Source organism: Choloepus didactylus, chromosome 10 (genome assembly GCF_015220235.1).
Source record: "Choloepus didactylus isolate mChoDid1 chromosome 10, mChoDid1.pri, whole genome shotgun sequence".
NCBI classification, from domain to species: domain Eukaryota; kingdom Metazoa; phylum Chordata; class Mammalia; order Pilosa; family Megalonychidae; genus Choloepus; species Choloepus didactylus.
The window spans coordinates 66,056,453-66,072,876 of record NC_051316.1 but is presented as its reverse complement, the minus strand read 5'-3'; the positions used below and the strand labels follow the sequence as shown (position 1 = coordinate 66,072,876).

General features: G+C 35.3%; 1 protein-coding gene across 1 annotated transcript in view; it reads right to left on the bottom strand.

Annotated features, from left to right (window-relative positions):
* Positions 1-1,188: 1,188 nt before the first annotated feature.
* CNTLN (centlein) overlaps positions 1,189-16,424 on the bottom strand; it is a 421,047-nt gene continuing 405,811 nt past the window's right edge. The window contains 1 exon segment of the mRNA XM_037797049.1: positions 1,189-2,877. Within this exon segment, the coding sequence (XP_037652977.1) occupies positions 2,776-2,877 (102 nt within the window). The 3' untranslated portion in view covers positions 1,189-2,775.

The following is a 16,424-nucleotide window of genomic DNA, read 5'->3' as shown; positions in this document are numbered from 1 at the left end:
CCTTAATTATGCCTTGGTTTGGACAATTTTCTCAGCTTCAAAACTGTGAATGAATAAATTCCCGTTGTTTAATCCAACCCATTTCATGGTATTTGTGTAAGCAGCCTAGGAAACTAAAACAGACCCTCTAAATCCAAGAATCATTTGCGCTATTGGGCAGAATCTTGCATAATTATAGAGGCATAATTAGTATAGGCAAACTTTTAATATTGAAGGGTGAAATCCATCCCTTCCTCTGTCCCATACTCTGAAACACATTCAACCATGACAACTTTTGTTTATAGCAGCCAGGGCTTCTACATTTCTTAATTTCCCAGGATATGAATGTTACACATGGAGGATTGCTCTCCTTCTTTCTTTTATTGCTGAGTTTTGAAAGTTCTTTAATTCTAGATGAGTCCTTTTTTTTGTCAGGTTATTTGCAAATATCTTATCGAAGTCTATAGCTTGTCTTTTCATTTTCTTAACAAGGTCTTTCACAGAGCAAAAGTTTTTAATCTTGATGATGTCCATTTTATCAATTTTTCTTACATGGATCATGTCTAAAACTCCTCACAAAGCCATGGGTCCTGGAGATTTTCTCCTATGTTATCATCTAAAAGTTTCACAGTTTTACATTTAAGTCTGTGATACATTTTGAGACAATTTATATTTAATGTGAGTTTAGTAGGTTTTTCTTTTTTAACTCCCTAGGGATGTCCAATTGCTCCAGCACCATTTGTTGAAAAGGCTATTCTTCCTCCATTGAATTATTTTTGCACTTTCGTCAAAAATCAGTTGTTTATACTTGTGTGGGTCTATTTCTGGGTTTTCTATTCTGTTCCATTGATCTATGTGTCTATACCTTCACTCATACCTTGTGGTTTTGATTACTGTGGTTACATAAATCTTGAAGTCAGAATTTCAAGAATAAATCCTACTTTTTTCTTCATCAAGATTGTTTCAGCTATCGTAGTTTCACTGCCTTTCCACACCCATTTTAGAATAATCTTTCTAGATCCACAAAAACATATTGATGAGAATTTGACAGGAATTGTGTTAAAATTGTCTATCAGTTTGGGGAGAACTGATATCTTTAAAATGTTGAGTCTTCCTATCCAGGAACATTGTACTGCACTCCATTTCTTTTAGATCTTGATTTCTTTCATAAGGGTTTTGCAGTTTTTACATACAAGCCATGTACACGTGTTATTAGACTTACATGTAAGCATTTCATTTATTTGAGCAATTATAAATGGTACTGCACTTTACATTTCAGTTTCTACATTTTCATTACTAGTGTATAGAAATACAATTGATTTTTGTGTGTTGATTTTGTATCTTGAGACCTACTCCAACTGTTTGTCTTTTTTTTTCCCCAGATTACTTGGGATTTTCTACAGAGAATCACGTTACCTGAAAACAGAGACAGCTTTACTTCTCCTTCCTAATCTGTATGTGTTTTATTTTACTTTCTTGCCATTGTGCTGGCTAGAATCTGATTGATTTTCAAAAACTGAATCAGCCTTGATCTTGTTTCGTCTGAACATTATCCCTCATGAACATAGAGGTAAAATTCTTTTCTACTAAAAGAAATTTTAGTACATTGTATTAGTTTCTCATTGGTGCTGTAACAAATTACCACACATTTGGTGGCTTAAAACAATGCTAATTTATTTTTGTACAGTTCTGGAGACCAGAAGTCCAAAATCAATTTCACTGGGTTAAAGTTAAGATGTCAGCAGGGATGGTTCCTTCTCGAGGCTCTGGGGAGAATCTATTTCCTTGCTTTTTCCAACTTCCAGAGGTAGCCTATATCCTTTAGTTCATGGTCTCCTTTCTCCATCTTTAAAGCCGGCAGTATAGCATCTTCATTCTATTTCTCTGTTCCTTTGCTTGAGTCATCATGTCCCTTTCTGTCTGATTCTGACTCTTCCTGTGTCTCTTTTCTTAGGACACTTGCAATTACATGGGGCCCCTATATGAATAATCCAGGATAATCTCTGGATCTTAGGATCATTAATTTAATCATACCTGCAAAGTTCCCTTTGCCATAAATGTTACTATATTCATAGATTCAAGGGACTAGGACATAGACATCTTGGGGGTTCATATTCAGCCTGCCACATTTTATGTTTTATATTGTCTTTGGTTTTGGTATCCAAGTAGTACTATGTAGCCTCATTTTTATTTTTATAAAATATTGTGTATGAGATATTCCATTTTAAATTTTGTAATTTTTTCTGACTCTTGTTCTCCTGTGAATTGGGAAAATTGTATGTCAAGGAGAACACATATACTGGACCACACAATCTATTTTATTAAATGCCCATTCTTAAGATGTTTCATTTATAATTGCTTACAAGTATGTTGCTCACTGTATCACTTAAGGCAATTTATAGTAGTTTTATGTAAAAATTCCAGTTTCTGTAAAAAACTTAAAATATTAAATCCTCAGTTTACAATTTTCTCTTTTTATACTCAGAATCATTATGTGTGCCAAGCTTGTTCTAGCTTCTTCTAATGTACTGGAAGAAAAATCATTTTTAAGTTTGCATTGATTTCTGGCAAAATTTGTATTCAACAATCAAATACTACACCATTTCCCATTAAATGGATATGCACTTAATTAGTTTCACTTGTTCAGCAATTAATTATTTTGAGACTTCTTATTTTGGTATTGAACCTGACTATTGATAGTTGGAGCAGATACTGTATCAGGATTGTAATGCATGTTTTTCTAATAACACCACATAAAAAGTTTTCACATTTTGAGAAAAGCTCTCCATTGTAATATCATCTAATATTTTTCATAATTGTGAAATATTCTTCTGTCAGTTTCTTTTTTGCATTTATTTTCTCCAGTACTGCTTCTAGTAAATATGAGGCAAAAGGAAGCTGTAAGAGAAACACACAAAAAAAGATGATCAAAACTCTATATTTTCTCCAGTTCAAAAACATATACTAAATATCATTAAACCATTAGAACTTAGCCATCTGCAACTTTGCATCCATAATTGTACCCGACTGGATCTCTTTTCAACTGATCTTGCTGGTTAGCATGGGTAATTTTGTCCTTTATAATAAAAATGATAAAAGAGCAGAAGTAAAATGAAAAAAGATAAACGCCTTATTGAACAATTCATGGTTTACTGACCACGTTAATGATGTAATCTGCAATACAAGCAGCTAAGCCATTTATCTTCAATCAGCTGATCAATAGCAGGTTACAGTCATTTCTAGGGCACACAGGCCCACAGAAGTAGTACTGTATGTTCATCACTCACGAAAGAATGAGAGAGAACTCTCAACTATCAATACAGTTGTGTGTGTTAGAGCCGAATATCTCAAGAGTCGTGGGTAAAATTTCAGAGGAAAAAAATGGCAAAAGTATACCCATTGATTAAGTTATAGAAAAGTTTGTTTGGCATATCAAAGTGCAATACACATGTTGCAAACTGCTGAGTTTATAAAATATAGAGTACATTTTAAAATTTAATAATTTATATAACTTTTCCAGTAGTTTTATTATTCCCTCTGCTTCACTGGTTTGCCTGTGTTAACTCCTACTCATACAATACAATTATGGGTAGGTAGAAGAAAATCTGAAATGTTCTAATCACTTCCCATGGTCCTCCCAGCTTCATTCTATCTTCTTTCCCAGTTATCTATTCTCACATGAGAGTTTTATCATAACTAAGAAGTTCAGTAAATCATTTCTTGGACTTGTCCTTTGATTAACCAAGAAAAGGCTACTTTTCCCCCTAAATCTATCAATGAAAACATTTGTCATGCCCCAGCCCCCTTCCCCACAGTAAAAGTAGCACCAGGCCCTTTGTTGTGCTTGGTGACCACTAATGGCATTGCTGTTCAGCACCTGACCAAAAGACAGCCTGATGCCCTCTGTATGAGTTGGCCTGAGGCAAAGGACAATCTCAGGCTGAGGGGGTTACAGTTAGCTAAACCAGTCGGAATGGTTCTTTCCTGAATTCGGACTGGGGAAAAGAGAAAAGAGAAAAGATTGGCCAGTTGGCAGTGAAAAAACAAGGCAGACAGGCTGAGGAAAATAGACCATATAGGCTAGGAAGGAAAAGTAGAGTGCAAAGCTGGTCTACAGAACTGCCTCATATCTTTATAATAATCTGCCTTCCCCTTAAGGAAGTCTGAGTGTATGTTTCCCCAGAATGATAGGAACTTCATATATTTGTTTTTCTTGAAACTTACTGCCAAAGAAAGCATAAGATACCAAAATAGGAAATATCTTCAGTTCTAAGATGCACCTGAATATAAGATGCACACATTGACTTAAAAACAGTTTTTCTGAGGGAAAGAAATCCTACTTCATTAAATATATGCACATGCTAAACTATGCATTCCAATTTCAGAAATGTGAAAATGTGAAAACAGTGCATATTAGAATCAAGGGAAAAAAGCATGTTAGATTCTCTTATGGAAGATAATGGTACTAACAGCAAATCCTTACTTCGACAAATTAGCTTTTGGGGAAGTGAAAAAGAATTATATTTGGCAGAAGTACCAGTTTTACAAATAAGATAACTTAAATTTTTAGGGTATTAATATCAGGTGTCAAAGAAATGCACAATAAATGCAACTGGGCAACTTCCTTTCATTGAAACAATGCCATACAGTACTATATGCATTCCTGTCTAGAAGGTTGATAAACAAGATGGGAATAAACTTCCATCTTGTTAGTAGAAACAAAAGCAGAATTGAGTTTTTTAAAAATTTCATTTCCTAAAGTTATTCTAAGAAAAAGAAAAGGTTCTCTGATCAAACAAGTTTGGGAACCAAACAGCTTAAACAAAGTTCCTTTATTTCAGGCTTCTTAGGAGTCTTTAAAATGCTAATAGGCATTATTTCTCTCCAAGAGGGCAATGTAGTGCCCTGTGTTTCTAAATTCATTTGTCCATCACTTTCTTATGGTCTATTTATTATGTGAAACTAGTAGTCTGTGGAAGACTTTGAGAATCATGCTTGTTTTATAATTTCCTAAGTAATAAATGTCAGGCCATAATGTACTCATATATCAATTATCTTATTTGCAAATTTCATTTTCAAATTAAAATCTAAAACTACTCTTATTATCTTGTGATCTGAAAAATTTTCAGCATTATCATGTACTAGGACATTTCCCTCCTCTTTAAAAAATCTATCTAAAAGAATTTCTCTTCCAGGAAGCTTCCAAGATGGTATGAGAAGTCCATTTCCTAATTTATTGCTGGCAACTGCCCTTCATTCTCTTCCTCTGGCTCCCAGTAAAATGAAAAGCCCCAAAGGTAAACACAACTGTTTGTCAATCCTATTTTTTTGTAAGCTTCTTTTAAGCTTTCTATAGAGGTGAACACATTATAATGTTCAAAAACTAATCAATCCTTCCAACAAGATGCACATTTATTTATTCTTGCAGGTTCTTTTATTTGCCTACAAATAGTTTGAAAGAATATTATCAATCTTAATATAATTTTAGACAAAAGTTCACATATGTTGATGTTTCTTTATTTCAATTCAACTTTTCTAGTTTCGTTTTCTATAAACTAATTCTGACAATTTTTTCACTAAACCTACTGTTCAGTCTACTTGATATTTATGACTCATAGTTTACTGGCACCTGCAAACCCAGCTTTGAAAGGGTTCTTCCAAAAATTACTTTTTTAGACATATAAGGGTCAATTGTAGTTAATTTAACTTTATAATAGAAATGGGTAAGTTGTAATTAATGTAATTTATAAATAGAGAAGGGTCAATTGTATTTAATTTATAATAGAAAATTAATGTAATTTTTAAAATAAAATAGTTCATAAATAAAACAAATTTAAAGGAAGACTAAGGAAAAGTCTGAATTACAAAACATTTCATAAAATATACTTTTTTTTTTTCAAATAAATACATCAAGTTCAAGAAACTGTTAACACCAAAATTTTAAGTTATGTCCCTCCTACTTTAGAAATAGTTCCTACTTTATGGAAGAGACTCAGTACATATTCAAATAATGATTGCATTAAAGCCTGAGTTTTAAAAATAGCCTGTTTTACCAAGTATGCATTATTCAGTTAGCATACTTTTTTCATAGACTACATAAATAAATATGTGTGCTTAGTCTAGGCTGAATTAACTACAATTCTTATTTTTGAGACTGACTGAGAATGTGATTTTCAAGTTAACTGGTGTTCTGGTTTGCTAATGCTGCCGTTTTGTAAAATACCAGAAATAGATAGGCTTTTATAAAGGGGATTTATTAGGTTACAAATTTACAGTCTAAAGGCCAAGAAAATGTCCAAATTAAGGCATCAACAGGAGGATATCTTCACCGAAGGAATGGCTGATGACACCCAGAAAACCTGTTAGCTGAGAAGACACGTGGCTGGTGTCTGCTGATCCTTTGCTCTGGGGTTCTGGTTTCAAAATGGCTCTCTCCAAAATGTCTCTGGGCTAGCATCTCCAAACATCTCCAAGCATCTCTAAGCATCAGCTCCGAAGTATCTCTCCAAAAGTATCTCCCAGCTGCTCTTGGAGCACTTTGTCCTCTCTTAGCTTCTTTGGAGCAATCTCTGGGCTAGAATCTCAAAGCATCAGCAAGCATCTCAGTCTGTGTTGGCTCTTAGCTTCTCTTCTAAATACTCCAGTGAACTAATCAGGACCTACCCTGAATGGGCAGGGCCACACCTCTATGGAAGTAACCCAATCAAAGATGTCACCCACAGTTGAGTCACATCTCCATGGAAACACTCAATCAGAAGGTTCCAACCTAATCAAGACAAATACGTTTGCCCCCACAAGATTGCATTGAAGAACATTTTTTTTTTTTTTAATGGGGACATAATATATCCAAACTGGCACAACTGGCAAGTTTGTATAATTAAGAATTATTATTTATATTACATATAGATTATCATTAATTCTTAAAATCTCATAAATTGTAGTTAACCTGAAGGCTGGATGGAACATAATTTAATCTTTGATGATTCAGGAAAGCTCTTTAAAATCTTATAATGCCACATGAACATCAATTCTCAGCATACAGATGTACATTAGGTAAAATTAGGACTGAAACTGTACTTAAAATGTAACATACCTTGGAAATTGCTTTAAAAATTCACATGGTCAGCACATTCGTTTGTCATATTTTTTTTTAACTGCAAAAGGTTTATAAAACACTAACACCAGCTAACACAAACTTTCTGCTACTGTGGAATCCACTTTGAGTGTAATTTTACATCATATATGCAGTATAGAGTCAAATAAATTCTCTCTCTATTCATTCTATAGTGGGTGAGCCTTGAATTCCCTCCCCCCCAGACCTTCCTCTGATACAGGAAGCACGACTACCCTTTTACTGATAGGAGTCTGGAGTTGGACTGAACTTGAAAGTGGCAACCTGACTTGCCAACAGCAAAGATCCTTTCTCTTTTGATCTACTAAATTCATCTGAAACAACAAACCCCTCAATTATTCTGCCTTAGGTTTTGTGTGACATGGTGTGTGCCAGAGACTATAAAGGCCAGAGAGCCTACATGATTTTTTTCTTTCTCTTGAATAAAAAAGGAGAAGCGATACTCCTGGTTAGGTTAGTGCACAGATACACAAGTTTGAATTCTTCAGCATAAGGGAAAATGGCAAGGGAAGATTTGATACTGAGTGAGATTTCTTGGAAGGAAATTTTACTGGGATATCGGGAACAACAACTAACAGTTTTCCCTGGTCTGTCTTGGAGTCTTCTAGTAGGTCTTCCTGGTGGGTGTGGCTGTCCACCTTGCAATGGGTGATCTCTATTATTTGAGGAATTTTCCCTGTTTTCATGCAGCTTTTCAGCTTCTCTTAATGTAAACACCTGTAGATGTGTGTCTTGAGGAACTGCTATGCCACCAATAAAATCAAATTTATCACTCACACTTAAAAATCTGGGCTTCGTTTAGAAGTATTTTTGTACAAAGGTAAGATACGAATAATAGCTGCAGATGGTTCAGGATTACCTTGTAAATACAACAAACCCTAACATCCATGACTGCAAAACATGTAGATAACATAAAATCGGCACTAACTGGAATGTGTTCTTAATAATATAAAAATGAATTTTTTGTGTTGAAAGAAAAAATTGAAATAAGCATAAATTTTAAAATTAACTTTTTTTTTTCATTTTTTGTCTGTTATTAGAGAAGTTGTGGGTTTACAGAACAATCATGCATAAAATACAGGATTCCCATCTACCACCCTATTATTAAGACCTTACACTGGAACAATCATGCATAAAATACAGGATTCCCATCTACCACCCTATTATTAAGACCTTACACTGGTATAGAACATTTGTAATAACTGATGATAGCACAGTTTATAACTGCACTATTAACTACAGTCCATGGTTTAACTTAGGGTTCACTGTTTGTGTAGCATACTTCCATGGATTTTTTTTTTAAATCTCATTCTGTTACCATATCTATAACTTAACATTTCCCCTTTTAACTCACTTCAGATATATAATTCAGTGCTGTTAACTGCATTCACAATGTTGTGTTACAATCACCACCATCCATTACCAAAACATTTCCATCATTCCAAATAAGAACCCTGTACATTTTTAAGCCTTAACTTTTCATTCTGTATCCACACACCATCCCTTGGTTACCTATATTCTATCTCCTGACTCCGAATTTGCTAATTCTAATTGTTTCAAATCAGTGAGACCATACAATATTTGTCCTTTTGAATCATCATTCAACATGATGTCTTCAAGGTTCATCTATGATATCATGTGTCAGAACTTCATTCCTTTTGTGGCTGAATAATATGCCATTGTGTGTATATACCACATATTTATCCATTCATTGGTGGATCGACACTTGGGTTACTTCCATCTTTTGGCAATTTTGAATAACACTGCTATGAACTCTGGTCAGCAAATATCTGTTCAAGTCCCTGCTTTCAGTTCTTCTTTAGAGTATAGTCCTAAGTAGTGGGATTGCCAGGTCATATGGTAGTTCTATTCTTAGTTTTTGGAAGAACTGCCAAAGTGTCTTAAACAGCAGCTACACCATTTTACATTGCCACCAGCAATGAATGAGTGTTCCTATTTCTCCACATCCACTCCAACACTTTTGATTTTCTGCTTTTTTAATAGCAGGCATTCTAATGGTGTGAAACGGTATCTCATTTGGTCTAGACTTACCTTTCCCTCCCTGATGGCTAATGTTGTTGAGCATCTTTTCATGCACTTTCTGGCCATCTGTTTATCTTCTTTGGGGAGATGTCTATTCAAGTCTTTTGCCCATTTTTAATTGGATTGTTTGTCTTTTTGTTAAGTTGAAGGATTTAGTTATATAATATGGATATTAATCCCTTATCAGATATGTGGTTTCCAAATATTTTCCCCTATTGAATAGTTTGGCATTTCACTTTCATAATAAAGTCCTTTGATGCACAAAAATTTTAAATTTTGATGAGGTCCCATTTCTCTATGTTTTTCTTCCATTACTTGTGCTTTGGGTCCAAAGTTTAAGAAATGCTTCCCAACATTTTTTTTCTAGGAGTTTGATAGTTCTGGCTCTTATATTTAGGTCTTTGATTTATTTTGAGTTGATTTTTGATTACTGTGGCTTTGTAATAAATTTTATGATCTGGAAGTATTAGTCTTCCAACTTCATTTTTCTTCTAAAGATGGCTTTAGCTATTTGAGGCCCCTTACCATACCATATCAATTTGATGATTGGATTTTCTTTTTCTGCAAAGAAGGTTGCTGGCATTTTGATTAGGATTGCATTGAATCTATAAATTGCTTTGGGTATGACTGATATCTTAATGGTACTTAGTCTTCAAATCCTTGAACACAGAATTTCCTTCCATTTATTTAGGTCTTTTTTTATTTATTTTAGCAATGTCATTTAATTTTACATGTACAAGTCCATTACATCCTTGGTTAGATTTATTCCTAGTTATTTGCTTCTTTTAGTTTCTACTGGGAATAGAATTTTTTATTTCTTCTTTCAATTGTTCATTGCTGCTGTATATAAACACTACTGATTTTGGGGTGTTGATCTTATACCCTGCCATTTTACTGAATTCATTTATTAGCTCTAGGAACTTTGTTGTGGATTATTCAGGATTTTCTGTATATAGAATCATGCCATCTGCAAATAGAGAAAATGTTACTTCTTCCTTTCCAATTTGGATGATTTTTCTTTTTATTGCCTAATTGCTCTGGCAAGAACTTCCAGAACAATGTTGAATAACAGTGGTGACAGTGGACATCCTTGTCTTATTCCTGATTTTTATGCAGTCTTTCCCCATTAAGTAGGATATTAGCTGTGGACTTTTCATAGATGCCTTTATCATGTTGAGGAAGTTTCCTTCTATTACTAGTGTTCTAAGTGTTTTTTCAAGAAGGGGCACTGGATTTTGTCAAATGCGTTTTCTGTATCACATGAGATGATCGTGTTTGTTTTCCTTCATTGTGTTAATGTGGTGTAATACATTAAATGATTTTCTTATGTTGAACCACCCTTGTATACCAAGAATAAATCCCACTTGATCTTGGTTTATAAATCTTGTAATATGCGGTTGGATTTGGATTTTTACATCCATAGTCATAAGAGATATTGGTACAGTTTTCTTTTCTAATGGTATCTTTATATGGCTTTTAATGAGGGTAATGTTGGCCTTGTAGAATAAATTAGGCAGTGTTCCCTCTTTAATTTTTTGGAAGACTTTGAGTAGAATTGGAGCCAAGTCTTCTTGGAATTGGTTTGGTATAATTCCTCTATGAATTATATGGTCTTGGCCTTTTCTTTGTTGGGAGGTTTTTGATTACTGATTCAATCTCTCTATTATTAATTGGTTTGTTGGTGTCTTCTCTTTTTTGTTGAGTCAATGTAGATAGTTGTGTGTTTCTAAGAATTTGTCAATTTCATCTAGGTTATCTAGTTTATTGGCATACAGTTGTTCATAGTATCTTCTTATAGATCTTTTTATTTCAGCAGGGTAAGGAATAATATTCCCCTTTTCATTTCTGATTTTCATTATTTTATCCTCTCTCTTTTATTCTTAGTCTAGCTAATGGTTTGTCAATTTTGTTGATATTTTCAAAGAACCAACTTTTGGTTTCATGATTCTCTCTATTGTGTTTTTGTTTTCTATTTCATGTATCTCTGCTCTAATCTTTGTTATTTCCTTCCTTCTGCCCATTTTGGGATTAGTTTGCTATTGTTTGGTTTTGAGGTTATATCTGATTTGAAATTTTTCTTTTTTATTAATGTAAGAATTTAGAGCGATACATTTACCTCTCACCACTGCCTTTGCATCTCATAAGTTTACATATTTGCATTTGCCTCAAGATACTTCCTAATTTCACTTGTGATTTCCTCTTTAACCCATCAATTGTTTAAGAGCATGTTGTTTAATTTCCACAAATTTGCGAGTTTTTCATTTCTCTCACTGTTATTGATTTCCAGTTTCAGTTCACTGTAGTTGAAGTATATACATTGTATGCTTTCAATATTTTTTAATTTATTGAGACTTGTTTTGTGATGTAACCTATGGTGTATCCTGGAGAATGACCCATGTGCATGCAAGAAGAAAGTGTATTCTGTTTTTGTTGGGTGAAGTGTCTACATATGTCTGTAAGGTCTAGCTGTTTTAGAATATCAGTCAAGTCTTGTATTTTTTTATTACCTTCTGACTAGATGATCTATCAATTATTGAAAGTGAGGTAATAAAGTCTCCTAATACTAACATAGAATGTCCATTTCTCCTTTTAAATCTGTCAGTGTTTGCTTCATATATTTTGGGGCTCTGCTGTTCGGTGCATATATATTTATAACTGTTACATCTTCTTGTTGAGTTGTCCCTTTATCAGTGTATGACTGTCATTGTCCCTTGTAACTGTTTTTGACTTAAAATATATTTCATCTGATATTAGTATAGCTATACCTGCTTTCTGTTGGTTAATACTTGCATGGTGTAATTTTTTCCATCCTTTGACTTTCAACCTACTTATATCTTTGAATTTAAGGTGAGTCTCTTGCAGACAGCATATATTGGTTCATGCCTTTCTATCCATTCCTCCAATCTCTGCTTTTTGACTGGAGAGTTTAAGCCATTTATATTTAAAGTAACTACTGATAATGCAGGACCATCTTCTGCCATTTTGCTATTTAGCCTTTGTATATCTTGTATCTCTTTTGCTCCTCAATTCTTCTATTAATGCCTACATTTATATTTATTTTATTTTTGTGTGTTTCACCATATTGAGTGCCTTCTCTTTTCTATCTGGATACATTTTTCATCTATTTTCCTTGTGGTTACCAAGGGGTTAAAACTTTATAACCTAAATATATAGCAATAATATTTGGTATACCAACTTGACTTCAATAGCAGACACATATACTTTTCTTGCATCCCTCTGTACCCCTACTTTTTGGGACTTGTTACCACTTGTATGTTTGTATATCATATGTCCATTACCATAGATTTATCATTACTCTTTAAGCATTTGCATTTTTGCAACTATAGGAAGTAAGAAGTAGACTTACATACCAAACATGACACTACAATAATAGTGTGCTGGTTTGAATGTATTATGTCCCCCAGAAAAAGCCATATTCTTTGATGCAATCTTATGGGGCAGACATAATAGTGGGGATTAAGTTGGAATGTTTGGATTCGGAGATACGCCCCACCCAACTGTAGATGATAACTGATGGGATACTCCCATGGAGGTGTGACCCCACCCACTCAGGGTGGGCCTTGATCAGTGGAGCCATATAAAACATGCTGACTCAAAGAGACTGGACGGAGTGCAGCTGGGAGTGATGTCTTGAAGAAGAGCAAGCTTGCTAGAGAGGAATGTCCTGGGAGAAAGCCATTTTGAAACCAGAACTTTGGAGCAGACGCCAGCCACGTGCCTTCCCAGCTAACAGAGGTTTTCCGGACGCCATCGGCCATCCTCCAGTGAAGGTACTTGATTACTGATGTTTTACCTTGGACACTTTATGGCCTTAAGACTGTAACTGTATAGCCAAATAAACCCCCTTTTTATAAAAGCCTATCCATCTCTCGTGTTTTGCATTCCGCAGCATTAGCAAACTAGAACAAATAGTGTCATTTATAATTACCCAGCTGGTTACATTTACCACAGAGCCTTATTTTTTTAGCTGCTTTGGACCACTGTCTAGTGTTCTTTCCTTTCAGTCTGAAGAACTCCCTTTAGCATTGCTTGTAGGGCAATTCTAGTGGTGATGAACTCCCTCTGCTTTTGTTTATCTGGTGTGGTGGTTTGAAGCTGTAGGCACTTCAGAAAAACATGTTCTTAAATCTAATCCATTCCTGTGGGTGTAAACCCATGTTAAGTACGATCTTTTGATGAGGCTACTTCAGTTAAGGTGTGAGCAGCTTAGGAAACCAAAACATCTGGGAATGTCTTAAACTCTCCCTTATTTTTGAAAGAAAGTCTCTTCGGATTTAAAATATCTGGTTGGCAGTTGTTTTGCTTCAGCACTTTAAGTATTTCAACCAACTGCCTTCTTGCCTCCATGGTTTATGATCAGAAATAGGCACTCAATCTAATTGAGACTCCCTTGTACATAGAGGTTGCTTTTCTCTTGCAGTTTCCAGAAGGACCTCCCTCCTTGTCCTTTGTTTTTGATAGTGTGATCAATATATGATGGGGTATATTTTTCTTTATGCTTATCCTGTTTGGTGTTTTCTGGGCTTCTTGGATGTGCATAGTCACATCTTTGGTAAGTCTGGGAAGTTCTCTGTCATTATTTCTCTGAATATTCCTTCTGCCCATTTCTCTCTTTCGTCTCCTTCAGGGACTTTTATAAGGCATATATTGGTACGCTTGATGGTGTTCCAAAAGGGCGTTAGGCTATTTTCACTTTTTATAATATTTTTTTTCCTTTCTGCTTCTTAAGCCTGACTCATTTCAAGTGTCTTATTTTCAAGTTCACTGATTCGTTCTTCTCCCAGCTCCAATCTGTTGATGAAATCTTCCTGAGAATTTTTCATTTCAGGTATTGTTGTCTTCAACTCCAGTAGTTCTGTTTGGTTCCTTTTTAAAATTTTTATCTCTTTACTAAGATTATCAAACTGCTCATTTATTGTTTTCGTGAAATCCTTTAGTTCTCTGTATTTTGTCATTTCCTTGAGCATTTTTTAAACCAATCTTTTGAAGGTTTTCTTCAGCATGTCCACATTCTTGTTTTCCTCATTGCTATTTTTGGAGTTTTATCCTCTTCCTGTGGATGGGTCATCATTTCCTATTTCTTTGTCTTATACTATTGTTGCACACTGTTCATTTTAATATTTTAAAATGGGATCTCTGGGATATATTCCCTCAGATGTCTGTTTCTTGACTTTGTAACCAGCTGGTGATAAGGCATTGTCTGAGCTTCAGTCCTTCTATGAGGAAGGTCTCCCCAAGGTAAATGCAGTGTGCAGGTATGTTCCTGTCTTTCTGGGCCTCTGTATTTTCCTGGACTTTAGCTTGTTAGTTGTTACGGAGTTCCCCTGTTTACAGGAGTTCAGTTGTCCCCTCCGTTTTCCAGGAGACAGACTTCCTTCTCTTGGGTGTTTGACACTGGCAAGCCTTTGCCCAGACTTTCCACCTGTATATCTTCTTGAACGCCTTTCATTGTCTCAAGCTGCTTCTGCCTAGAGGGCAAATTCTGGGAAAGGGGCAAGCTGGAGAGAAGTTTCCCAAATGTGTCTTCCTAGCAGAAACAGGGCCAGGGACCCACAAGAGGGCTCCATGGTGCCCAGAGGAGGGAATCAGGAAGGGTGTCAAGAGCTTCCTGCATGGCTTCCCAAAGCTAAGCTTTCTTGGCTTGCTAGCAAATGCAGGCCTTCAACTAACTGTCCCCTGTAGTCCTGAGGATGTGGAGCATCCTTAAGTCTCCACCACTGCTGCCCCTATCTGGGGTGGATTGAAACAACAGCAGTGGCCACCTTTGTCCAGGTGGGTTGAAACAATGGCTGCCCTCAGGGTTGGGCCCCCCCACCATCTGAGTTGCTAATCAAAAGCTGTGATCAGTGATCAGCCGTGCCCACTCCTAGTCTTGGGGAAGAGAATTTTCATGTCCTTTTTTGTCACCTGTGAGCTGGTGGCCTGCTGCAAGAGTTGGGGGTAGGTGCCATTTGCTGCTGCTTAGAGAGAACAATTTACTGTTCTTTACTGTAATTTATCAGTGCCTTCTTCCCACTCTTCCCTGGATGTAGTACAGTGTTCTTCTGGCCTCCGGAGTTTGAAAATAGTTGTTTCAGACAATTCTTGCCTGTTTAATAGTTGTTCTGGTGGAAGGATTGAGTCCTAGAGCTCTCTACTCTGCCATCTTCCCACAATTCACTTCATAAATCAATATTTTAACTGTTTTCATTATTATTTGTTTTGAAGATTATTGCTAAAAACATATTGTTTTTTAAAATAAAAGTTTATTTTTTCTAGTTTGAGTTATATGCAAAGTAAAAATATTAGACTTTATTATACTTGCTTCTAAAAAAAGACCTGATTCAGTGAGACTCTGAGACTTTAGTAGGAACAACCAATACAGTTTGCTATAAATATAAAGGTGCAAATTTTTAGTGCATATACACACATACACATATTCTTACACACACATAAAAAGACATACATATGCCCATGTACACACATATTTAGGTGGATAAGACCCACTCTATTATTTTGTAATTAAAAGACTGAACTTGTTAAAACAATCTAAAATGCTTTCAGAAGGAACAATTTATTATAATTTTAATTTGGCACTGAATTTTGTGAAGCTATAATTTTCTAAATGTCATTTATTTTTTACTTATATTTCTGACACATATATTAACCTATATATATCTCTTGGGGTTCTGCTGGAAACTGGCACACACAGAAAGCTGTGTTTGCTGTTCTCAAACTCTGGTAAAGGCTATAATTCATATTTCCCCCTTCATTTGGAACCCTACTCTAGAAGTTATAAGAATAAAAGACTTGAAAAAATGTAAGTTATTTTATTCATTCTTTTGTCTCAAGGAATGCAACTATAACATTTAAAGCAAACGGGTGATCTATCCTATTTATAAAGACCCTAGGGTGAGGCTGACTCTTGGTAAGACACTTCAGTATTTAGTAAATTAACTGCAAGTAAGTTGTTTATAGCTCTGGTAAGTTATATAAGATAGAAAAGAAATGCTCTAACATTTAATTAGATATAGCCTTTCTTCCAAATGCAATGATGTCTCCAGCCTGTGATTAGGCTTCTTGCCTGGTTCCTGTTCAGCACCCTAATTCTCTGCCCTGACAACTTGCCTAGATGGGTCAACTCCTTGTCAGTGCATCCTTAGCAGCAGGCAGTGGTCTTCCTCACCCTCATTTTCTACTCCCTATCAAGCCACTTTTACCTAGCTGACTACCAGTACAATCATAGATCAGAGACTACTTCTGTGTCCTC